Below are 26,384 nucleotides of genomic sequence, written 5' to 3'. Positions count from 1 at the left end.
CCTCCTCTACTTCAGGAGTCGTAGATCTTGGTCATCCTCTCTTGGCAGCATGAGGTGTAAAGGTCCCATGTTCACAAAGGTGGCGATGGATACCTTCAAACGTTTTCTTGTCTGGACATCTTCGTTCTGGGAACTTTTTTGTGGTACAAACGACGAGCCTCCAGAGCATTGCTGTTCGCCAAACCGTACATAAAGTGCATATCCGCTTGCTCCTGATTTGAGTACATGGTCGAAATGGAAAACCACCAGATTCTGTCCGTACCTTTTGATGAAGGAAATCACTTGCGGGAGATAAGACATTCCGGTTAATAACTCGGGAACCAAGCATTTCCGGAACTTATGTTGATATAAAATATTTTTATTGTCTATATATGAGGAACTCATTCCTGAAGTTGTGCCGTGTATTTTTGAGACACCCTGTATATTTTTATGTATACAGTTGTGCCCCGTAACCGCTGATTTGGTATACGCTGATTCAGTTACCAGCGGTTAACCACGGAAAGAAAAACGAAAAAAACTTAACATGTACTACTCGTGTGTCCAATACGATGCTTCCCTTTAATTTTTATGATATTGATTTTAAATCAAGTAGCTTCCCTTTATTTTTTACAATTTCGCATATGGTTTGGTCACCAACATTATAATGGTTCCTTAGAGATTTAATGGATGCACCATTTTCAAACTTTTGAATAATTTCAATTTTTGTTTAATTTGAAAGCACAACTCTTGGGTTTGCCCATCATTTTCGCGATTTCTAAATACACACACACACACAAAAAAAAAAAAATTACTATATAAAAAAAATTACTATAAAAAAAAAAATTCCGACATTCCTGACATAAATAACGAAACAAAATTTGTCCTATTGCGGTGCAACGAAACACAACAATTGACATGACACCACTAAATCAAACTAAACATTTGGTCTCTCTCTCTCTCTTTTTTTTTTGTTTTGAGCGGTAGGTGTTGAAGCCAGCGTGGGGGGGGGGGTTGCAAGATAATAGGCGAGAGTCTACTATACTTTATTATTATCGTATTTAATGTTGATAATGTCTTACTGTGTGTTTAATTTATCAATTAAACTTTATTATATGTATTAGCATTAGCATTAGTAGAGGCATTTGATGCAAGAAAGCAAGCTTATGCAGCACCAGCCAAAAAAAAAAAAAAAAAATAAAAAAAAATAAATAAATAAAAAATAACCACTTCCACTTCATCCCTCTGTTCGTTCGAAATACCTGTCCAGCTGAGCCTTAAACTTATTTAGGCTATCAAATTCCACGACAAGGGATGGAAGTCTATTCCACCAACCAACCACCCGCTGGCTAAAGGCAAATTTCCTCACGTCTATCCTACATCTGTCTTTTCTCAATTTGAATTTATGCCCTCTCAGGTGATTATTTGAGCAAGAGGAAAAATCCCATCAGCATTGAGCATGCTCAAACCATTCAAGTCTTTATACACCTCTATCAGATCACCTCGCCAGTGCCTAGTCTCCAGACACTGTAATTTGCAAATCTTAAGCCTTTCTTCATAAGAGCACCCCTTTGTTCCATTCACTAATCTTGTTGCCCTTCTCTGTACTCGTTCCAGCATCTCTACATCCTTCTTGAAATGAGACCTCCAGACATGTATACAGTACTCGAGGTGTGGTCTGACCATTGCCTTATGCAAGGGAATAATCACCTCCTTATCCCTGCTGGAAAAATTCCTATATATCATCGACAATACACCATGAGCTACTCTTGCAGCCCGTCTGCACTGCTCAGAAAACTTCACAACCACCCCCAGGTCCCTTTCATTGTCTACCACTGTCAGTGTAGTACCACAGAGTTGATACGTTGCTCTGGGGTTGCTGTTTCCCATATGTAGTACTTTACATTTGTCAATGTTAAACTTCATTTGCCACCTCTCAGCCCATCTGCTCAACCTTTCCAGATCCTGTTGCAGTAGCATAGTGTCAGTAGTGTCCTTGACAACCCTGCCAACCTTCGTATTGTCTGCAAACTTGGACATTAAGCTTGGTATACCATCATCAATATCATTTATAAATACAGAAAACAATAATGGACCCAATACTGAACCCTGAGGGACTCCACTAATAACATTAGTCCACGATGAGCAGTGTCCATTGATTACCACTCTGTCTTCTCCCCCTCAACCACCCCTTTATCTATAGCAGCAATTTGCCTCCAATGCCACACTGCTCCAATTTGTGCAGCAGTCTTCCATGTGCAACAGTATCAAAAGCCTTTCTAAGATCCAAGTATATAATATCAAAGTTATTCCCTGCATCCAGTTCTTTTGTGACTGCATCATAGTATCCAATCAAATTGGTCAGGCAAGACTTCCCCTTAACAAAACCATGCTGTGTCTGAGCTATAACTGAAGTCTTGTCTAGATGATCCTGCAGTGCTTCTTTAACCAGTGCCTCCATTAATTTTCCAGGAACAGAAGTTAAACTAACAGGTCTATAATTACTTGTGTCGGCCTTTGATCCTCCTTTGTGAATTGGGGTCACATTTGCACATCTCCAGTCCATGGGGATGTGCAAATGTGACCCCAATTCATATATGTATACAAGCAAGTCATGTTATATGTCAGGTCAGCAGGTGTTTGCTTATATCAGCAGTTTCAGCCATCCACGGTAGGTCTTGGAACGTATCCCCTGCAGATACGGGGGTTGTACTCTGTATTAAATATTGTTAAACATTAAGTTAATTCCAATTATTGTATTGATTGTGTTTGATTTATACTGAGTTAATACAAATTGTACAAGCAGTCCTCAGCAAAACTAATTCACTCTAAAAGCAGAATATTCCAGAATACATAATGACAGTCAAATCTCATGCGAGACATGAGATTTGACTGTCATTATGTATTCTTTCATATTGTAGGGTCGTCTTACATGTGATCACAGAACTGGCACAGGCTGTGGAATAACTTGCTTTTAGAACTAATTACTCCTTAACCAGTGACTCCATCATTATCCTAGAACAGAAATCAAGCTAACACATCTTTAATTACTCATTTCATCCTTTGAGGACCCCCTATCCCCATGTGTAATAGAAACAAATGGAGACACCTCCAATCTATAGGGACCATCTCTTAATATAATTGGATAAACCCCATCAGCTCTAGGTGACTTGTATACTTTTAGCTGCAACATTTTCTCTTTTCCTTTCTTTATTATTATCACAAAATCATTTAGCTCCCTGTAAGAATATGATTCTCTTCTGGCATCCCCATCTCTAAAAGGTTCCTCACGTGTGAATGCAATTGTAAAGTATCTATTGAATTTGTCAGTAGACTGAACTGGATCATTGACAGTTAACTTGCAGACTAGTTTATTCTGCTGCTAGTTTCTAGATTAGTATTATTCACCTCCTTTAGGTAGAGACACTAGTATCTCTGAATTGGATAACTTACTAGTGACAATATGTATGCCCGCACTGTGGCTATTAGATGATAATACACTCAAAAATTTTTAAGCAAAGGAGCAAACAAGCAACACTTAATCATCACAAATTGTGCTCCTCTGTTTCAGATTATGCCAGTAGCCATCTTTTTTTAGAAACATGCTGTGTTTTGTGCATTGAAGAGCAGATAACAATAATTGAACTCAGAATTATAACAAAGTATATTTTTCATATTAAATATCTTATTTTTAATTATTTTATCAATATTTTTTGTAGCAATTACTGCAAAAAGATTGAAGCTTTCATTCTGATATGATCCTTAAAAGAAATGCATGTTATATATAATAATTAGATAGTACTATATTGAGGTAAACTCTTATTATTTTACAAATATATATATAATAATATATTATTAGAAAACCTTTACAAAGTCTAACCCTTTAAAAATTCTGAAATAATAGTATTAGTAGTGACATTTATACAGCATCAGCCAAAACAAAAATAAAAAAAAAAAAAAGCTCACATCACCTGTTCATCTTGTCTAATAGTTTATATAGTTCTTCCTTGGATTTATTCAAACTACCCGCTTCCACAACAACAGATAGAAGGTTGTTTCAACAATTAACTACCTGCTGACTGAGGACAAACTTCCACACATCTACCCTGCAACTATCCTTCCTCAGTTTGAATTTATGCCTCTCATGTGTGTAGTTTTAGCAAAAGAAAGAATGCCATCAGCATTGAGCTTGCTCAATCCATTCAAAGCATTAAACACCTTGCAGGTGCCTAGGCTCCAGATGCTGCAATTCTCAGAACTGAAGCCTTCTTTGGTAAGAACACCTTTTTGTTACATCTCAGTCTTTCTTTGAACTTGTTCCAGCAACTCTATGTCCTTCTTAAATAAGGCTCCCAAATCTGTAAGCAGTACTGAAGATGTGGCCTGACGTTTGCCTTATACAATGGGATAATAACCCCCCCCCCATTTCTGCTATCAAAATTCCTGTATATCATTGACAAAACCCCATGAGCTGTCCTGGCAGCATGTCTGCCCTGTTGAAGAACTTCTTATCTGGCTACCCAGTTACCCCCCCCCCCCCCCGCAGATCTTTTTTATTGTCCATTACTCTGGGTGCAATACAGCACAGATGTTGTGTTAATTTCGGATTATTGCTACCCATATCCAGTTGCCATTTATCAGCCCACCTGTCATTAACCTTTGTATATTCTGCAAACTTAGACATTAATCCCGATATACTTTTGTTAGTACATTAATAAATATAGAAAATAACGAGTCTAGCACCGAACCTAGGGGGTCCTCACTAATAACAATCTGTGAAGAGTAGTGTCTATTTCTAATCACTCTCTGCATTTTCTCACTCAAACCTCCCTTTGTCCAGAGCAAAAATTTGCCTTTAATGCCACACTACTCCAATTTGTGCAGCAGTCATTTATGTTCAACACCATCAAAAGCTTTCTTGAAATCCAAGTACAGTGAATTCCGATTATTTGTGCCACCAGTTAATCAGGGCAGCCATTTATTTGGGACAAATCTTAAAGAACAGAACCCGATTGAGAAAATAGCCAGGGTTTACTTCTCTTAATTGGGACACATGCCATTTATTCGGGGCAGGAGACTGCAGCACTCGAGATTACCCTATGACTGTCTCCGACCATACTACATGGTTCGGTCGGATTTCTGGAGGTCACAACCTGTAAACAATAAAAACAATTAGCAGTCCCCTGTTTGTTGGGCTTTTCTGTTAGTGCAATCTATTATAAATAGATAGTAAACTCAACCTTATTGAATTTGCAATAATACCGATAGTTGGAATTCTATGGGTTTTCACGTTATGATGAAATGTGTTTCCCCTTCCCTGAAATCTTCAATCATATAAAAAAAAATTCAGAATCTTCTCTTTATTCTTATTTTTTTAAGCTTTGTAACTTGTTACTCCTTTCTCTCTTGCAAGTATTATGTTACTTTTGATTTGTGTGTGTGTGTGTGTGTGTGTGTGTGTGTGTGTGTGTGTGTGTGTGTGTGTGTGTGTGTGTGTGTGTGTGTGCGCGCGCGCCATGCTCTTTGTTATTGATTGCTTGTCTTTTTTACTGTTTTAAATTTTAACCTCCACCCAAAATGTTAGTGAATATCAACTAGTTAGCATGTACATATTATGGGAAGTATTAATCAAGCTATGCATGTAAGCATAAATATATTTTTATTTTGCTAACCTCTGGAAAATATTCTTCCGATTTTCACGTATCATTTAATTTTTTTAATTGGTAATGTAATAAAGTGTAAATTTGTGTTTGATATATCTTTACTTTTATAGCCTGTGGATAATATTCCTCCAATTTTGGCTAATTAGAATTGCTGTTTAATTAATAGAATTAAAATTCAATTCACAAATGTGATCACAATGACCAGCGCTTACTGCACATCGTATAGTGAACGGTACTTTACTATGGTGAGTTTGTCGTAACGTGATTTGATTGTACAGTGAACTAATTGTAAAGGGGGGGGTACATTGTATTTTTAACTATTTACATGAAACTTCACATAATTGGGGCATCCACTAGTCCCGATGTGTCCCAAACAGCCGGAATCGACTGTATATGTTATGAAATTGATATTTGCATCCAGTTTCTTTGTTATTGCATCGTATTATCTGCTCCGATGGGCCAGACAAGATCTCCCCATGACAAATCCATGCTGTGTGTCTGCAGTGAAACTGCACTCTTGTGGTAATGGTTCTGCATTACTTCTTTAACCAGTGACTCTATTGTTTTCAGTGGAAAAGAAATGATTTTGGTATTTAGTATAGAAATTTAATATATATTTCAGAAATCTTAATGAAATCGCATAAGACGTGTGTAGATATTTCAGAAAATTGTATTTATAGTATGGTCGTATGTGTATAGTCAGTGGTCATCTGTAGGTTTGGATGGATTACCTCACTGTGATTATTAATATGCAAATTTTCATAGACATAGGAACAGTTGTGTTGCCACATGGAAAGTAGGCGCCTCCGTAGCCAGGTGGGAAGGAGCAGCAGTGCGTAGCACACGCTTCTTGATTAAACCGGGGTTCCAGCCCGTCACCACCAAATACGGAGGATGTGGAAAGGTCAGGGAATGACCACCGCATATCCCGGAGCAATATGGCCTTAGTTGCTAATGCTCCTAAAAACCAAATAACATAACATAACATAACATGGAAAGTAATTAAAGTTTATTAATTTTTTTAATCCGGCAGCAAGAAAGCAAGTTTATACAGCATTAGCAAAAAAAAAAAAAAAAAAAATAGCTCCCATATCACCTGTCAGTTACTTCTAATGGTTTATCTAGTTCTTCCTTGAATTTGTTCAGTCTACTCACTTGTACGACAACAGATGGAAGTTTGTTTTAATAATCTTCCTGCACAAACCTGCTAGCTGAAGGCAAATTTATATAAGAATGTAGGCAATATGAGTTGTTACTCTATTTTATCCCACTAAGTAGAAATAGTTGAGTTGTGAAACTCAACTTTTCTTCACATGGAAAAATTTTATACTCCCAAAAAAATACTTCTCAAATTTGCCAAGTTGCCTGTAAATTCTTTGCCAAGAATTTCTCTGTTTTCTAGAGAGTACTCTCCAGAAAATAGAGAAATTCTGCTAGAGATTATGGTTACAAACAGGAAGTCAGTTAATTCTAATATCTTTATATTCCAGGAAGGTTTCATCTTAGTATCCAATGTTACTAAAAAAAATTACACTGCAACATTATTTGTACCTTTGGTATGCATTGTGGCATTTACATTTTTTTTTTTACATTTTTATTAACACGCAGTCCCTAGCCAAAAACTTTCAAATCTGCTATATATATATATATATATATATATATACATACATATATTATATTATATTATATACAGATTTAAAGTCATGTTACTTACAATGTCATGAAGTAAAATGAACATATAACATGTCCAGATGAAAAATCACATCACACAACTAATCAGAAATATAAATTGTAGCACAAGGAACCACAAGACAAGCACATGGCATAATGAGCAATAATGAATAATTTCATGAATAAGACCAAACGTGGCATAAGGAGCCACTGATCTTACGATGAAGACAAATACCAGTATGGTCACAAGTAACTACATAAATTGTCCAATAATATTTTCCTGTTTACAGAGGAACCTGATGATCATTAACTTACAAGGTCAATTACACAGTTGTGTGCATTATGGCAGTAAAGAGGATGCTACAATAGAAACCAAAGTGAAAAATCCAAAGGTCCTCACATTTTATGATTTTATAAGAGGGTCATTTGACATAGCTGGATGAGTCGTCAGCCAGTGTATTATGGCTGTTATCATATGTAGTGTATGACGATTTTTTTTATTTCTTAATGAATTTAGTAGGCACCAGTTTGAAAGCTATATTTCTTAGTTGAAATACAAATACAAATGGTGATATGCAAATAAGACTGTTCATAAGAAAAATAAAAGTGCTTGCCATATGTAATGGTCTCGGAGATTTATTCTGTAGTGAATGTTGCAGAAACTTTGGACTAAAAGAATGAATAATTTCATGTTATAATATTTATTAATTAATGATATCAATTATAACTAAATTTCATTAATTAGTTACAATGATAAGTGTCATATTTCAGTGTTATGCTAGTAACAGTTAACAGTTTTCTAAGAAGCATAATTAATATATATACAGCAGACTGTCAATTTACCGGGATCAGATTAACCAGGAGGCGGATTAACGGGGACACTTCAAGACTCCAAAAAAAAAAAAAAAAAAAAAAAAAATCAACCAGAAATAATAAAATTCAAGTAATAACTAGAATAGGTATAAACAAATATTTTGCAAGTCATAAATAAGTGACAAGAAGCGGTGTTATAAGTCATCATTAGGAGAATAGTGTACCTATTATCTTGCAATCCCCGCTGTCTTCACACCCGCCACTCAAAAAAAAAACAGGACCAAATGTTTAGTTTGATTTAGTGCGTCGTGTCGATTGTTGTGTTCCATCACACTGCAAAAGGACAAATTTTGTTTCTTTATTTATGTAAGAATTTTTTTTTTATAGTAACTTTTTTTTTGTTTAGAAATCGCGAAAATGATGGGCAAACGCAAGAGTTGTGCTTTAAATTAAACAAAAACTTGAAATTATTCAAAATTTTGATGTAAAACATAAATGCGTGTCCAATACGCACTACTCGCGTGTCCAATACACAAGTAGTGTGTATTGGACATGCATTTATGTGCATATTGGACATACGAGTAGTGAGTGGTAAATTTTTTAGTTTTTTTATCTATCGGCATACATTTTACGTAGGTTGCTGAACATTTTTCGGTACAGTAAGTCCCCAACTTATGTCGATTCGGACTTATATGGCTGAAGATTTCAGTGAAGGGACACACATTTCACCATAATAACATAAAAGCCCACAGAATTCCGGCTATCTGTACTATAGCAAATGCAATAAGATAGAGTTTACTACCCGTTTATAACTGGTTACACTATAGACAAGCCCAATAACCCAAAAAGTGCAAATTGTTTTTATTGTTTTTTGGCAGTGACCTCCAGAAATGTGTTTTAGTAAAATGTGAGCTCGCGTAGGGTGATAACTTTGTGAAGTTCTTTTCAGAAAATTTAATTTTGATCGTTATCATCGTGCCGACTAAGAGAATAAGCGACAGCGGTACTAGTACATCTACCAACAAAAGGAAAGCGATCAATTTGGATCAGAAAATTAAACTAATAAGAATGTATGAAAATGGTCAAACATTAACAAGTATCGCACGGAATTCAGATTTGTCAGTGGCAATGGTGAAGGTGAACACAATAAAGGAGAATGACAGAATATGAGAAGTGGTGAAGTAATCAGCACCAATTAAGGTCGACTATAATAACCAAGGCTACGAAATACATATCAGTTTTTACAGTACAGTAACATGCGTTTTTCCTTCCTTTTTTGTTTTCTTTTCTTATGTGCCATTCTGGCTACTTCACTGCTGTCCCCAGATAAAGATTTTAATTGAACTAATTAAAAATATATGAGTATTTTTGTTCATTCTTCTGAGGACATTATCTGGTTTTTGTAATTTTGGCATATTAGGGATATAGCAGCAATATTTTATTAGTCATTCCAGAGTTACGTAAAATTCGACTTACGTAAGAAGTCCTGAAACGTATCTCTTACGTATGTCGGGGGCTTACTGTATTTTTGGGTTAACCGGGAAATCGATTATCCGGGAATTACTTTTTACCATCCATCCCTGAAAATCGAGGGTCTACTATATATATTGTGTTCTTATTGAAGATTATGATAATGATATCTGGTTAAGTTTACAGAATTAGGTATTTGTCAGTTGAGGGAATGTTATTTGCAATTTACATTGTTTATTATCATTTTTATTGTTATTTTCATTATTTAGCATCATATTATTTTTAATACCATTTTATTAATATAACGTTTATAGGCCACCTAGGCTAAAGCTAGTTTACATTTGCTAACTTGGTAGGCTGGTCCATATACACCTAATTCCCTACAGATAAATACAATTTAATTAAATAAAATCGACCAATATATATATATATATATATATATATTTTTTTTTTTTTTTCATTATAATTATAGTCACTCCCCAACATACATAAGGGTTGCATTCCACGGAACTCTACATAAGTTGAATTTTACGTAAGTCGGAATTTCCTTAAATGCTTATACAGCACTCGCAACTATTCGTGTTGAATTTTGATCGAAGTAAAAATGAAATGCTGATCGACGGACATGGACAAAGTTATAAACATGTAAATAGAATTATTTTATCTCATGCACAAGAAAAATTACAGAAGTGTACAAAATTACAAAAATTTCAAAATAACAAAAAAGAGAGAGGAGACAGACATAACGTCAGAAAGTTTTACCTTTCGACCATCGTTGCCAGAATAACTTTCCAAGTGATAAGTGCACTGCTGTGGAAGTTGAGGGCTATGGAGATTTAGAAGGGTTTTTTCCCAGCACATCACAAAATTTCTCTGCAGCTGCAGAATTGTCACTGGCAACTTCACTGCATATTTTAATGTTGTGGAAACCAGCATGATGCTTGAATTTATTAAACCACCCGTTGTTTGACGCGAACTTGACTTGGGGTTTGCTGTACTTATGCTTAATATCTTCATAAATACTTCTTGCTTTTTTTGAATGGCCATTTGATTCAGAGGCACTCACTTCTGAATCTGATTTCCCGTTTATTAATAGCCTTTCCATCTTTGATATAGCACCTGAATGCTGTTTTGTGATCACTGTTGATCATAAATGTGCTGATCCTTTTATACACGCATTGTTCTTTTATACGTGCACTGTCCTTTAAAATAGTATTCTATGTTGAAGCAGTGAGACCTAATTCCTGTGCAATGGATAACAAACTTTGTCCTGCTTCTTACTTCATAATAATTTTCATCTTCATTTCTAAATACATTTTGTTTTGTTGCCTAGCACTGTCACCACTTGCACTTTCCATTGGCTGCTTTCCCTTCATTATTGTAATAAGTAAATAGGAATGAAGAGAAGATTCTGAAAATTTGTTTTTTTTTATGATTGAAGATTTCAGTGAAGGGGAAACACATTTCACCATAATAACATAAAAATCCACACAATTCCAGTTATCAGGATTATTGCAAATGCAGTAAGATTGAGTTTCCTACCCATTTATAATTACATGCACTAACAGAAAAGCCCAATAAACCGGAAAGTGCAAATTGTTTTTATTATGGTCGTGACCTCCAGAAATGTACTTTAGAAAAATATCACAAATGTGTTCAAAATTGATTCTTATAACCGAATATATGATAACGATAACAATTTCCATTATAAAAATGACCTTTTAGAGAGATAAATAACTTAGTTATATAAAGAAAATTTCAACTTCCGAGGTCTTGGAATGAATTGCTAAAAAACAATGTGCTATTCGGTTCACATTACAATATTTTCACAATACCTCCATTTATTCTTATGGATGGTAAATACGTTTCCACATTTTTTTAAGTTTGCATCAGCTGGCAAAAACTTTCATAAAGTCGAATTTCTGTAAGTTGGGGTAGTGCCTGTATTGAATACTTTAATGGTTAATAAATCGGTCAACTACTGAGTGCTAGGCACTCAGAATAAAGGGTCCATAGTCGCGAATGGTCGTTAGTGTAGTATCTCAAATAGAGAGCTTTATGGAAACTGAAAAAAGTTTCTAGTGCCCTGGCTTGGCCTGAAACTGAGGAACTAACGAAAGTGTTGTATGTTTGAATCTTTCCAGTGGTTGTGAATGACAAGGGTGGAAGAAGCGACTTAGAAGTTCTTCAAACAAAAGAATTCCGAGACTTCATTAGATCCATCCTTTAGAAAATTTACATTAAAGTCACCGAAGATGATAGTGGCTGGAAAAGTGGATTGCGTGCTGTTAGATAGGGCTATTTCAAGTAATTTTAAAGCTATCTCGGTAGTACACATAGGGGACTTATAGAAGTCGACCAACCTAGTTCCGTCCAGCTCAACACATACAGCCTCACAGTGCTAGTGGCAAGCCTGTGCTTGCCACTAGCCTGCCCCGGCTTGGCCTAAAACTGAGGAACTAACGAAGATGTCTATTTGAGTCTTTCCAGTTGTTGTGAATGGCAAGGGTATGAGGTATATGAGGTATATGAGGTATATTGAGGGTCTAGCGGCTCCTGGGATTTCTCCCATCTCTGCGAATGTTCTATGTATCGGTGACAGTACCCTGTCAAATCCAGAGATTTAGAAGTGTGTGGGTCATGAGTAGTGTTATATGTTGTGCCCATTGTTTATCCGGCTTATTGGCCGCCAGGCCCCTAATGGGACCAGACGTTGTCCATACCTCGCCACGTGGAGGCTAGCCGGGTGTTACCATTGAGTCAATTGTACTCTGGCAGGTCCTGCCACTTACTTTCCTGGGATTTTAGTGGCTAGGATCTTAAAAAAAAAAAAAAAAAATTGGAACGACCGCGGTTGATTTTAAATCACTTACATTAAAGCACTAATATGGGGTTTGACGCTGAAAGCCTGTTTCTGAAGTGCCTAAAAGGTTGGGCGAAATTTTTTGGTGTATTTAAATTTGGACATGTAGGGCTATACGCTGTGCAAGAAAAAGTGCTGGGAGGGGAGAATGGAGGCTGGTGGGTGAAATAGGAAGAAGAGGGTCGATAGGGTAGGTGACCCCCAATTTTTCAGTGAGGCATGCCCATGCCCCACCAGAGGGAAGAAATGGTGTGGCAGGGAAGAGAGGCGACAGCAAGCCGTCACCTCCCTCCCCTGCCGGGTGTGGGAGTAAAAGAATTGCACTGCACAAGAGAGTGCAGAGCATAGAGCCAATATGGCTCCGTTGAGGCAGCAACTTGGAGTTTCTCTATCTTCGTTGGTCTTCTCTGTCATTGGTAGCCATATTTTTCCTCAGCTATGAACACTGGTCAGGTCCATTGTTGGTCTGTTAGCTATGGCTGTGGTTCTCTTCATCATGGGAAGATCCGCAGCTCCATGGGGTTATTCTTGCGATCGCTGGTTTTAGATGATTAGTAGTAAGCAGGTTCCTGGGCGAGGTTCTCCTTGAGTCCTCTCCACGCATATTCTGTGTTTTTTTTTGTTTTTTTTTTATCTTCTGTAGATGGCTATCAATGTTTTACGCCTACCAAATAGTTTTTGGGCATATTCCTTTAGCTCCCTGTATTCCTCAAGTGAGTCCAATAGATGTGATTCCAAGTTCTTGGGGAGGTAGTGTATTGCAGTGATCAGTCTGTACCTGAGGTCCTCATAATGGGTGCAATCATACATAATGTGCTCCCAGCACTCAAGCTCCCCACAGGCACATCTCGGATCCACCTCAATCCCCAGCGCTGCCAGCTTGGCTGTAAAGGCCCCGTGACCAGTCAATAAATAGGTGGTGTATAAGCCAGGTTGAAACCAAGTTGGGGGACTGGGGTACATCCTGTCGATGTTCGGAATGAATTTCCTGGTGATATTTCCCTTATTTGAGTTGGCCCAGCGCTCCTGCCAAACTTGCATCAGGTGTTTTTGCAGCCTTGTCTTTTCATTTTTTTGTGGTGCATTAACGTCCACAGTATAGCCATGGTATGTACAAGGTATTCCTTTCTCTATGTGGTAGTTCATTCCCCTACGCATGATCTCTAAGTCAAGGGGAAGAGCTCCGGCCAAGACCTGCAGCGCGTGGGTACTGGTTGTCCTACAAGCACGTGTAACTGTCAGTAGGATTGTTCTTTGCGTTGCATCAAGGATGCGTCGGTTTACTACAGTTCCTGTTTTGGAAAACCATATTGCTGAGGCGTAAGTGATGATCGGTAGGAAGGTTGTTTTATAAAACAATGACAGGGTGCATTGGTTTAACCCCCAGTCCCGCTTGACGATCCTAGCCACCAATCCAGAGTATCTTTTGATTTTGGCTCTGATATAAGTTAGATGGTGTTTAAAAGTAAGATTACCATCCAGTATAACTCCTAAATATTTTAACTGGGTCACTAATTTTATTGTGGTAGGTCCCACCTTTATTTGTGGTGGTCTACGTATATCAAGCTTGCCTTTTAGCAGGACGGAGGACGTCTTTGTTGTTGATATCGTCAGGCAGTGGGTGCTGGTCCAGTTTTGCAATATCAGCATTGCCTGATTGACCTTTTCCTCTAGCTGGGCCCGGCTATCTGCAGCAATGATGAGGACCAAATCATCAGCAAAGGCCTGGGAGCGCACATCACCAAGGTGCAAAGCCAAGAACCCATCCAAAACCATATTCCACAGGAGCGGCCCCAGAACAGAACCCTGGGGACAGCCTCTGTGGACATCACGATTCACTCTACCATAAGGTGCTTCCACGATGATGCATCTCTCGGAGAGATAAGACCTAATTATGGAATATAAGTTGATCGGCACATGTGCCAGCCTTAGTCTTGCCAGTACGCTCGGCCACCAAATGGTGTCGAACGCCCCAGCGAAGTCAACAGAGATGGCTAGAAGATATTTATTATTGCAGTTTGCTGCTGATTCCGATAGGCTACGCAAGGCTTCCACAGTAGACGAACCCTTCTTGAATCCGTATTGCGATGTCTGTGAGTTTCGCTGCCTGGTAATGCTGATTTATCCTTGTACAGAGTAGTCTTTCAAGCAGTTTGCTTGCAACCGGCAGTAGGGCTATTGGCCGATAGGAGTTTGGCAGGTGGGGTGGTTTGTTCGAATTTTTGGCGATTAATTTTACCTTTGCTGTCTTCCATTTTTTGGGGAAGATGCCCTTAGCCAAGCAGCTGTTATATAGGTGTAAGAGGAGGTCTGGAACGATCTCCACGGTCTTCTTAATAATTTCGGGTTCTAAGTAGTCCAGGCCTGGACATTTATTATTTCTTATCGTGGTTGCCATTTGTTGTAGTTCATCCCGTGTGAAGGGTGGCTCCTGAGTGTCTGTTGAGTAAACTTCATTATCTTGACAGATGATAAGTTGCTCTGGCAGTGATGGCTCTATTGGTTTCGGGAAGATGGCATCCAATATATTGCTTATAGATTGTTGCCACGTGGTGGTATAATCACCTTGTGGTGTCTGGGTGGTTGAAATGACTTCCCCCCCTGGGAAGTTTATTCGTCACTATCTTGTATACCACACCCCAGGGTTCGGTGTTCCCTGTTGTGCTTACAAAGGTCTCCCAGGCCTTGCGTTTACTCTTGACGATCGCATTTGTGTAGCTGTTTCTGGCTTCTCTATATCTTTCCCTTAAAGCTTCAACCTCATGGGCCGGCCATGTACGCCTTGCCCGCTGGAATTGTTTTCTTCTTGTAATTGTTTCCTGTCTGAGCTGTTGAATTTCCAGGGTCCACCACGGGACAGCCCCCCGGATCGGGCTTCTTCTTTTTATTGCTGCGTTGCTGGCAGTTTGGGTTTTATTGGGTTCCTCGAGCTGATTTGTCTCAGTTAGATGTTGGGCCGTTGCTGGTATTAGGATTTCCTTAAAACGTTCCCAATTTGCTTTGCGGATGGCATATCGGCTCTGTATTTGCTTGGATATTGGGGCTCTGTCAAGTGACCTTGCTATCTGATAGGTAATCACTCTGTGATCGGACGTTGTCCACGAATCCCGAACAAGCCAATCCTTAATATAGCCTGCAACGTTCCTAGTGGACAGCGTGATGTCGATCGTGGCCTCCCACAGTGTGTTACAGAACGTGGGCAGTTGGTGTGGCCGATTTAGTACCATGATCGGGGAGTTAGAAAGATATTCGTCTAGTATTTGCCGTTCCGAGTTCCGCTTCTGTCCGGAGTCAGGCTGTGCCAGGTGGGGGATCGGCAATTGACATCTCCCCCTATGATTATTTTCTCGTCTGGGAGCAAGTCTACCAAAACTTGAAGGTATTGTGTAGCTGGGGTAATGTCCTCCCCTGGTCTACAGTACAGTGCCACTATGTAGAACTGGCCTAGTGGCGTCAATACGTGGGCACAAGCTGCCCATGACGAGCATAGTTGTTTAACTTTCGTGACTGTATAGTCTGGGTTGCGTACCACTACCGCCGCCCAAGGGGTATCTTCCTCATCGTGTACTATCTTATATGTGATTGGGTATCCACATACCCGTTTAGAGTGGGTGTACGGCTCCTGGAGTATGAGAATGTCTGCATTGATTTCGTCAGCTTTTATCCTTAGCTGTTCTGCCACTGCTCTGGCTCTTTGCGCATTTTGTTGGATGATCTCTATTTTGGATGTATTATATTTCTTATTGTTTGTCTCCATAGTCGGTTCTCTTTTGGTATTGACCCTTTGCTTTGATATAGACCGGGCAGTTTGGATCTCTGATCGAATGTGTGTATTCCATTTTGGCTGCTTTACAATTGGCACAGGTTGGATCCTGTTCCCTGTTGGGGCAAGTTTTGTACTCATGGCCCTTGCCAGAGCAATGGCCGCAAGTAGGTGTTGTCTGAGTACAGGTGTGGGTTGTGTGTCCGAACTTGCAGCACCGAAAGCATTTCGGCACCGCTGCATGCTCCCGGAACCGGTGGGATCCCCATTCTATATATATTCTGTTGCAGTTTTTCAGCTGTTGCCATGCAGATGGGTCTAGTTCAACTACCCAGTTCCTATTGGTTCCCGATCTGGTACCGGTTGAATACCTTGGTGTTACCGTGCATTTTTTTTTGTTCTTCCTGGGCTAAATTCCTTAAATTTCTGGTGACAATTTCAGTTGCTAGTTGTTCGGGCGTTACGTCTTGGTCTACATTAAATATTATAATTGAAGGCCCACGCTTTTTTGGCGGCTCCGCTGTTAGCCCTAACTTGACAAGTTTTGGGTTTTCCATTATTGCCTGTATATCTTCCTTATTTTCTGTTTCTATTATTAGTCCCGTGCTTCTTGTTTTTCTTATTGTTTTAATTCTAGTAGTCCTCAAGTCATCTTTCATCTCTTTCATAAATTTAACCTTCAGTTCTTCGCTGGATTGGACATTTTCAGCGTTTTCCAGGGTTGTCGGTCTGAGAACCACCAAGTTTGATGTTTCAAGAGTGGTTGCCTTTTTTCTTGTTGCCCTTCTTCGTTTGGTTGTAACTGGTTTGAGCCATTCCTCAGCACCTGGACATATGTTGGGGCACGCTGTTGCATTTGATTTGCCCCACATTGTTCGTAGATTTGTATCTTCACGTTTGCCTTTTCATTTTCCAGGAAGGTCTCTATCAGCATGGCTTCCATCTTACTAAAAATGTTTGCAATCCGCGATCTAATACCTGTTGTAATTCTGTTTGATGGTTCTTTGAAAACATTCTCTAATGCTGTCTTCAAGGCTAGAGATTTTTCATACACTGTGCCATCAGGCAAGGTAGGATCCAAGGGAACTTCTGTTGACTTCTCTTCTCTGGTGTCCTTTGTAGATGGCATACTCTCTGGTTGGTCCCTTGCTACAGTTTGGGAACATGTTCCCCCGCTCAGACTAGACATAGTGACAAATGTTTTATGTCCAGGACGCAATTTGCCAAATTCGGTCTGCGTCTTCAGTAAATTTCCAAAAATCTCTGCACGAGTCTCTAGCTCGGCTGAACGTACCCTCAAACGTTCATTTTCCACCAGTAAGGTAGTATTCACTGCCTCCAAATCGGCACAGAAGCCCAAAATACGTCCAGAAGCAGCAGTTGTAACCCCACTAGCCTCTGAGAACAGAAAATCGGTAAGGGCTTTTTTAACCCTAGAAACTACAGAACACATTTCAAGGGTGGGAGAAGTGACTCAGACTTCTTCCTGGAGAAGCGATTGGCAGGAGGGCCATGCAAGATTCCATGCAGGCACCTCCCCCACCACCGCCGCCTCAACACTGGCTCTCTGAATACCTCCTTGCCGGGACAACTCAAGTGAAAATTGTTAAAAAGTACTTGGTCGCAAAATTTACAAAATTACCTTTATAGAATTATTAACTAACTATTTAGCAACCTTTTTGTCACCAAAAGGAGAGTTATTTAGTACAAAGAAATGCGCTGTTGAAGTTCAATAAAAAATTGTTTTTTTAATTTTAACACAAAAAGTAAATGATAGATTTGAATCGGAATAGTTTTCCCTTGATAAGCATTGAATGTGCATAGCTAATGTGATTTTTAATCAAAAATCACAAAAATTACATTTTCCTGTCTGGAACAGCCATTTTTTATTTAAAAAAATATTTTAAAATTATATTTTAAACCTACGTTGAGCTCTTTCCAACAGTGCATAATAAGCTATAGGTTGTTGACAACATTTCCCCCCCATTTCTCAGAGACATTTTTGTCAACAGCGATCAATATGGTGCTATGTTAGCCCACATAATGTACAAACCCATCCAAAATTTCAAGTCAGTAGGTTGAGTGGTTCCAGAGATACAATGCTGTGATGGATGAATGGACAGACAGACAACTGAGTAACATTATGAGGGTCCTTCTTTCTACTATGAACCCTAAAAAATAGAATATTTACAAAATTTTTGATTATTATTAAATAGAAATGAAGATATGGGCATTGTCATGTACTAGTAAAAAGCCAAGCCTTGGTATATTCTAAGCACTATTAAAAAAACTTTTTTTTTTTTTTTTTAATATTAAGTTTAAAGTGTAGCCTGTTGGGATAGGTAATACTAATGAAATAAATATTGCTTATACCAACAAAACACAGTCAAAATAAGTGAAGTTAATTAAAAATTTAAGTACACAGAAGCTGATAGATAAAATATAAAATAAATACACTGTGTACAAATTATAACCAAAATTATGTAAGTCAATAAATAATAAAAGAAAAACTTAATGTAGAGCGAATAAAATTACTTCATTCTCTACCACTGACAGTGGTAGAGAATGAAATTCTATTTAATAATAATCAAAAGTTTTCTGAGCAGTACAGATAGTCTGAAAGAGTAGCTCATGGTGTCTTGTTAATGATATACAGGAATTTTTCTAGTAGGGATGAGGAGGTGATTATCCCCTTGTATAAGGCAATGGTCAGGCCACACGTTAAGTACTGTATACAGGTCTGGAGGCCTCATTTTAAGAAAGATGTAGACTGCTGGAATGAGTACAGAGAAGGGCAACAAGATTAGTGAATGGAACAAAGAGTTACTCTTACGAAGAAAGACTCAAGTTTTGCAAATTACAGTGTCTGGAAACTAGGCACCTGCGAGGTGTGATCTGATTGAGGTGTATAAAGCTTTGAGTGATTTTAGCATGTTCAATGCTGATGGGATCGTTTCTCTTGCTCAGAATAATTGCCCGAGAGAGCATAAATTCAAATTGAGGAAAGACATTTTGTAGGATAGATGTGTGTAAGTTTGCCTTCAGCCAGTGGGTGGTTGATTTGCTGGAACGAACTTCCATCTGTTGTAGAATTTAATAGCTTAAATAGATTCAAGACAGAACTAGACAAACATTTGGAGCGAGTGGATGGGTAAAATGAGAAGGTTTTTTTTTTTTTTTTTTCTTTCTCTCTCTCTCTCTCTCCCCCCCCCCCCCCTTCTTTCTCTCTCTCTCTTTTTTTTTTGGCTGATGCCATATAAGCTTGCTTTCTTGCCTCAAGTGCCTTTACTAATACTAAATGTGATAAATCCGTTTTGTCACTTTTATTCGCTTTATATTTGCTCCTTCTAAAAATATTATTTACTGGGTGTATATAATTTTAATTTGTACACAATGCATTTTCTATTTTATGTTATCTCTCAGCATCTGTGTACTTAATTTATTTTTAATAAACTTTATTTTTTTTTTTTATTGTGTTTCATGGGTAGAAACAATATTTATTATTAATTTCACTATGACTATTCCTGGCATTCAAGGTTTCTTTTCTAATAAATTAGGTAATACTACTGCTTGGTGAAGTTCATATTTTGGTGTACTTCGAGTCCACCAATTATTATTGTTTTGAAATTGTGTGTGTCATTGTCTGTAAGTTCTTTTTTTAATTAGAATATTTTTATATTTTATCACAAATTTATTGTTTTTTTCACATTATATATAAATATACTGTGAATGTCTTTTATCTGTCTTGTAGTGTGTAATTGTTATCCTAGGTAAATATTTTTGCTTGTATTGTTTTTTAAGCTCTTCCATAATGTTTAGCCTGCATAGCATTAATCCAGTTTTGGAAATATTCTGGGGAACAGTTGAGTTGTAATTTTAAACCAGTTTTAGCTGAATTCATTTTGCCTGTTTTTTATCTTTATTAGTAATGTGTACTTTTTCCTCCCAAAAATTGCCATATCCTTGAATGTGTGGTTTTACTGTATGTAACTAGAAATTTTGCTAATCTATTTTTGTTTGTATATAGATTTGCTTTGCCAATAAAAATTTCAATCAGTTCCTATCCAAAGAAGGTCATGATTGTTTAGCAAGCATAGCAAGAAAGTATCCATTTATCATATCTGTTCTGTTAAAGATGATTGAGGATGATGTCGACAGTTTAAGTTATGTAAGTATGTTTCCGTTATATAGTTAATTGAAAATTAAAAGTTGATTTCCACGAACATAATCTTGCTGCCTTTACTTTTCCAGCCATAACTAGTCTGAGTAGTATGACATTGGTGTTACTGCACAGGTGACATTTTTTCATGCAGCAGAAAAAAATCCCTTTAGTTGGGGGTGATCAGTGTACTGATGGGATTTACTTAAGGGTGCAACTACAATCAAATGTATAGAGGTATTCTTGTTTAGGTGCCTTTGCAAATATGCATGCATATGCACCTGTTGTCTTCACCATTTCTGTCTGTCTGTCTGTCTGTCTGTCCATCCATCTGGTATAGCGGACTGTTTCAGATTTTCATGAAATTTTTTATTTGCCCTTCTAAAAATATTATTTGTTGAGCTATTCCTAATTTAATCAAAATTGGACAAATAGAAATCCAGCAATTATTATTTCTTTTTTCTGTCAGTTTATATGTAAAAGAGAAGTATCCTTCTTTAAAAGTAGCTTTAATTCAGTATTAGACAGTCTGTGTGTGTGCTTCATGTGTTCTGTTATGTAATACTCAAGAATGTGTTGTGAAGAGATACATATAACATATATATATATATATATATATATATATATATATATATATATATATAGAGAGAGAGAGAGAGAGAGAGAGAGAGAGAGAGAGAGAGAGAGAGAGAGAGAGAGAGAAATACCTAAAAAAAAAAAAAAAAGTGTATGGAAGAAGTGTAACAAACATACAGATTCAAATAACTGAATGCCTACAAATAAAAAATCTATAGTTTTACGGACGGTGAATGTAAAGTGAGTTTTATAAACTGTTTTATAAAATGTTCAATAAAGTAATAATCACAGTAATTAATTGATAAGAAGATAACTATATTTCCTTTTTATAATAATATTAATATTATTATATTAATTAATATTTATTTTTTAATATTAGTATAATTCCTATATTAATTTAAGAAAATAAAATAGAAGTGCCTGAAATATAACTCTGCACACATGGACTATAACTTGTATTAGTATTAGTAATGGCCATATGGCACAAAGAAGCCTAAGGCTTATAATAAAAAATTAAATAAAATAACTAATAAATAATAAAAGAAAAGGAAGTAGACAACCTAATCATTGTCTATTTCCTAAATAGACAACCTGATTAAGAAAAATAATAATAAGAAGAAAATTTTAAAAATAAATAATTAATATGAGAAAAGGAAATAGATAGCCTATGTGTTTCCCTCCTCCTGTAGGTAATTTGTACCTGACCCTTAAATTTCCCCAAACATTCAGCCTCTACCGCTCATGTAGGTAATTTATTCCAATAATTTATAATTCTCTGGCTAAAATGAAACTTTCTGCAATTTAGTCTAAACATCTCCCCTCATAACTTGTAATTAAGGCCTAGTTCTAGACATCATTTATAACTGTGAAAATTTTGTCCTTATTTGTTTTACTTATGCCTCTGAGAGCCTTAAACACTTCAATCAAGTCACATCTAAGATGCCTAGTTTCCAAGCTGTGCAACCCACATATTTGAAGTCTTTCCTTATATGGACGCCCTTTTGCCAGCTCACCAGGCAAGTTACTTGTCTTTGGACCCTTCAGGAAGCTCAATGTCTTTTTTAGGTGCAGGCTCCACACTTGAACACAGTGTTCCAAGTGTTATCTAACAATAGCCATATATAGTGGGACGTCATTATCTCCACTAGCAAATGTTCAATAAATCATCGATAGACACCACTGAGCCTTGCTTGCAACCTGTTTACAATGCTCGGGAGGTGCCTCCGTAGCCAGGTGGGAAGGAGCAGCAGTCCGTAGCACACGCTTCTTGATTAGAACGGGGTTCGAGCCCGTCACCACCAAATACGGAGGATGCGGAAAGGTCAGGGAATGACCGCCGCATATCCCGGAGCAACATGGCCTTAGTTGCTAATGCTCCCAAAAAAAAATAACCTAACCAAAAATAACAATGCTAGGAGAAATTGATGTCTGACCGTATTGTAATTCCCAAGTCCCTTTTAGCATTTGTAGAGGCATATGATGCACGAAAGCAAGCTTCCTGTATACCATTGACAGTATCAGCAAAAATAAAAAAATTCCCATTTCATCCATCCATTTGCTCAGAAAATTTTCCACTTTTTCCTTGAATTTATTTAAGCTATCAACTTCCGCAATGTAAGATGGAAGTTTGTTCGACCAATCAACCCCAGAGGCTCACATCTGGTGAGTATGGGCTTGGCACACCCAGGGTGCTGAGCTGGATATCATCATTCTTCTCTTTCTTGGTGATTCCTTTTTACTTCTAATTCTCTCTCTCTCTCTCTCTCTCTCTCTCTCTCTCTCTCTCTCTCTCTCTCTCTCTCTCTCTCTCTCTCTCTCTCTGAGGGTAACTCGGGAATTTTTTTTTTGGCTGGTGTAGCATAAGCCTCAGGCTTCCTTGCGCCATATGGCTAATAATAATAAAATAATAACTACCTGCTGGCTAAAGGCAAATTTCTAAACATCTGTTCAATAACTGTCTTTCCTCAATTTCAGTTTATGCCCCCTTAGGTTTGTAATCTGAGCAAGAGGAAGAATCCCATAAGCATTGAGTCTACTCAGTCAATTCAAGGCCACCTCATTCAACGTAGCCAGGTGGGAAGGAGCAGCAGTGCGTAGCACACGCTTCTTGATTAGACCGGGGTTCGAGCCCATCACCACCAAATACGGAGGATGCGGAAAGGTCAGGGAATGACCACCGCATATCCCGGAGCAATATGGCCTTAGTTGTTAAAGCTCCTAAAACCAAATAACAAACAAACAAACATCTCATTCAATCAGATCACTTTGCAGTTGCCTAGTCTCCAGAAGCTTCAATTTGTAGAACATATGCCTTTCTTCGTAAGAGCACACCTTTGTTCCCCTCACTAGTATTGTTGCTCTTCTCTGTACTCGTTCTAGCAACTGTACATCCTTCCTAAAATGAGGTTTCCAGACCTTTACCCAGTACTCGAGATGTGGTCTGACCATCCCCTTATACAAGGGGATAATCATCTCCTTATCCCTTCTAGCAAAATTCCTATATATCATTGACAAAATCCCATAACCTATTCTGGCAGCCTGTCTACACTGCACAGAAAACTTCATAACTGATAGTACAATTACCCCAGATGTCTTTCCTTCTCTACTACCCTGAGTTCAATACCATCCAGTTATATTTTTCTGGGGTTAATGCTACTCATAAGGAGCACTTTGCATTTGTCAATGTTAAACTTCAGTTGCCCCTTCTCAGCCCATCTGCCCAACTTTTCCTGACTTGTTGCAGCAGCATACTGTCATTAAGAACCCTCCCAACCTTTGTATTATCTTCAAACTTTGACATTAAGCTTGATATACCTTTATCAATATCATTGATAAATATACAAAACAACAATGGGCCCAACACTGTACCCTGGGGAACACCACTAATAATACTAAGGGCAGTATCCATTGATTACTACTCTCTGTCTTTTCTCACTCAACCATCCTTTCATCCATTGTAGCAACTTGCCTATAATGTCATACTGCTCTAGTTTGTACAGTTGTCTTCCATGTGAAATAGTATCAATAACTTTCCTGAAATCCAAGTATATGATATAAAAATTATTTTTTACTTCCAGTTCCTGAATTATTACTGCAGTCTTGTCTAGATGATCCTGCTTCTTTAACCAGTGATTCCATTGAGGTTGTCACAGACATTCTCTCAGATATGCCAGACAAGCTGTACTTGCTACCTGGGAGTCTAAAACGCTGATGGAACTGATATTCGGGTGACACTCAAGTCAAGTGGACCCAATTTCGGCGAAGTCCGGACGGTCTGTGACAGCCAAATCCTCTGCTTGCACTTTCACGATGGTGGGACTGTTAGTAATCCTGGGTATAACCTCCATGCATAAGTACATGGTGGGTGACCACCCAGGTGTGAACCAACGTAAGCAGGGGTCGAGGTGTGGCGCCCACACCACATGTAGGAACGCCGCCCCCCTATGTTACCAGGCAGTACTAGGTGGTAGATGACTCATCAACCGGTGAAATACCACCACTTTGCTTATCGGAGGCTTGAAGTGGTGGAACCCATGTTTAGTCTCTAGAGCTAAGTTCCGGTCAACCCTTCCGTATCTCTTCCATCATGCAGTATGATTGATGACTTTTGAGGTTATGATGAACGTCGTGGCGAGATCCAATATTCCTTACGTTTCGAGGGTACAGCTCTAAAACGGTGTTCGCAGGCCGGCCGCTAGTTAGTACACCGGACTGAACCTATTGGTTACTCTCTAGGAAGCTTCCGGATCAGCTAGTGTATAATCTTGCTACCTCTACTCTGACTCTGCCAGATAGTGACTGGAGGGAGTCCGAGTAGTGTGTATGCGGGGAGCATTGTCGAGGCCACGTTATGTCAAGGATCTGGGTATATTCTTACCGCATGTACGCCATATCCAAAAATTTCATTTCTTCATACAGCATGTCCCACCTATTTTTTCTTACTATTGAATACACCATGAATTGTCAAACTAATAGAGCAAGCTTATCTGCGAAAAGATCTAAACCTCCCAAGGACTTCCTAATTCATTTCACAAATATACGTGGTCTCAATTCTAATCTCAACAATGTCCATTTCCACTTGCAGTCTGCCAAATCCCATGTACTTTTTCTGACAGAACCTCAGTTATCAGTTGATTCATCTACTGCTCATCTCAGATGCCCAAATTATTCGCTGTATGATTCCTTTCGCCTCAAATGTGGTACTTGTGCATATGTCCGTTCTGATATTCCCTGTCAGAGACTTGGCAATTTGGAATCTCTCCTCTCTTTGATCTTCTCTGGCTTAAAATCTCTCTACCTCATTGTGTCAAATTCATCTGTTGTCTCTACCGTTCTCCCAACTCCACTAATCACTTGGAGCTCTTTGACTTCCTCTCTTTGCAACTTGACTTTCTCCAGTCCAACTTTCCTAACAGTGAAGTAATTTTCCTTGGTGATTTTAATGTTCACAACTCCAGCTGGCTTCCGTTTTCTAGTCACACCGACCCAGCAGGTCGAGATGCTGAGGCTTTTGCAATTACTAATGACCTAGCACAGATTGTTCATTTACCTACAAGAATACCGGACAATCCTAATCATACAGCCAATACGCTTGATCTTTTTCTCACAAACAACCCTTCTAAGTACACGGTCGAAGTGAGAGGTCCTCTAGCCACTTCAGATCACAACTTGGTGATTATCTCTTCTCCAATGGAACCTTTATCTCATGGCTATTCCCAACCACGTGTTGTTTGGCATTACAAGAATGCAAAATGGGATGACCTGCGAGACTTCTTTTCTTCTTTTCCTTGGTCGGATTACTGTTTCAAAAGTTCTGATGTCAACGTTTGCTCAGATCGTGTCAGTGAAATTATTCTTGCAGGAATGGAATCCCTTATCCCACACTCCACTTTAAAATTTCGTCCTTTATCTAAACCTTGGTTTTCCAATAAATGTGCTAAGGCTGTCCAAGAGAAGAATGTTGCATATCGTAATTGGCTTGTTTCTAATTCTTCAGTTTCATTTTCTGCCTACACCAAAGCTCACAACAGTTGTAAAGCAGTTATTAATCAGTCCAAACTAGAGTTTGAACAGGCTAAGAGTAGAAAACTTGCTTCTTGCCCTAATGATAGCCCAGCATTCTTCTCTCTTGCCAAAGCTATTGGCCGCAACTTTTTCCCATCTTTGCTCCCACCTCTGTCCAAACTAGATGGTTCTGTTGCCACTTCAGCTAATTATAAAGCTGACCTGCTCGCATCCCATTTTTCTTCCTGCTCATGTATTAATGATCTTGGTAAAACACCTCCCACCATTTCCAACACGCTCCATTCAATGCCTCCTGTGGTCTTCCGTCAAAAGGATATCAGAAGGATTTTGATGAATCTTGATGCTAAGAAAGCTCCAGGTCCTGATGGTATTTCTACACTTGTTCTCAAAACCTGTGCTCCTGAA

At 38.3% G+C, this 26,384-nt stretch overlaps 1 protein-coding gene across 1 annotated transcript in view; it reads left to right on the top strand.

The window, feature by feature from the left end:
• Window positions 1–26,384, top strand: part of Epg5 (ectopic P-granules autophagy protein 5) — a 1,526,775-nt gene that overhangs the window by 316,847 nt on the left and 1,183,544 nt on the right. Inside the window, exon 14 of the mRNA XM_090380318.1 lies at window positions 20,247–20,387. Within this exon, the coding sequence (XP_090236444.1) occupies window positions 20,247–20,387 (141 nt within the window). The remainder of the gene's footprint in view (window positions 1–20,246; window positions 20,388–26,384) is intronic.

This window comes from Mastigoproctus giganteus, chromosome 8 (genome assembly GCF_048544385.1).
Source record: "Mastigoproctus giganteus isolate SK-2022 chromosome 8, ASM4854438v1, whole genome shotgun sequence".
Taxonomy (NCBI): Eukaryota; Metazoa; Arthropoda; class Arachnida; order Uropygi; family Thelyphonidae; genus Mastigoproctus; species Mastigoproctus giganteus.
Note: the sequence above shows the minus strand (reverse complement) of the source record. Positions and strands in the feature narration are given on the sequence as shown.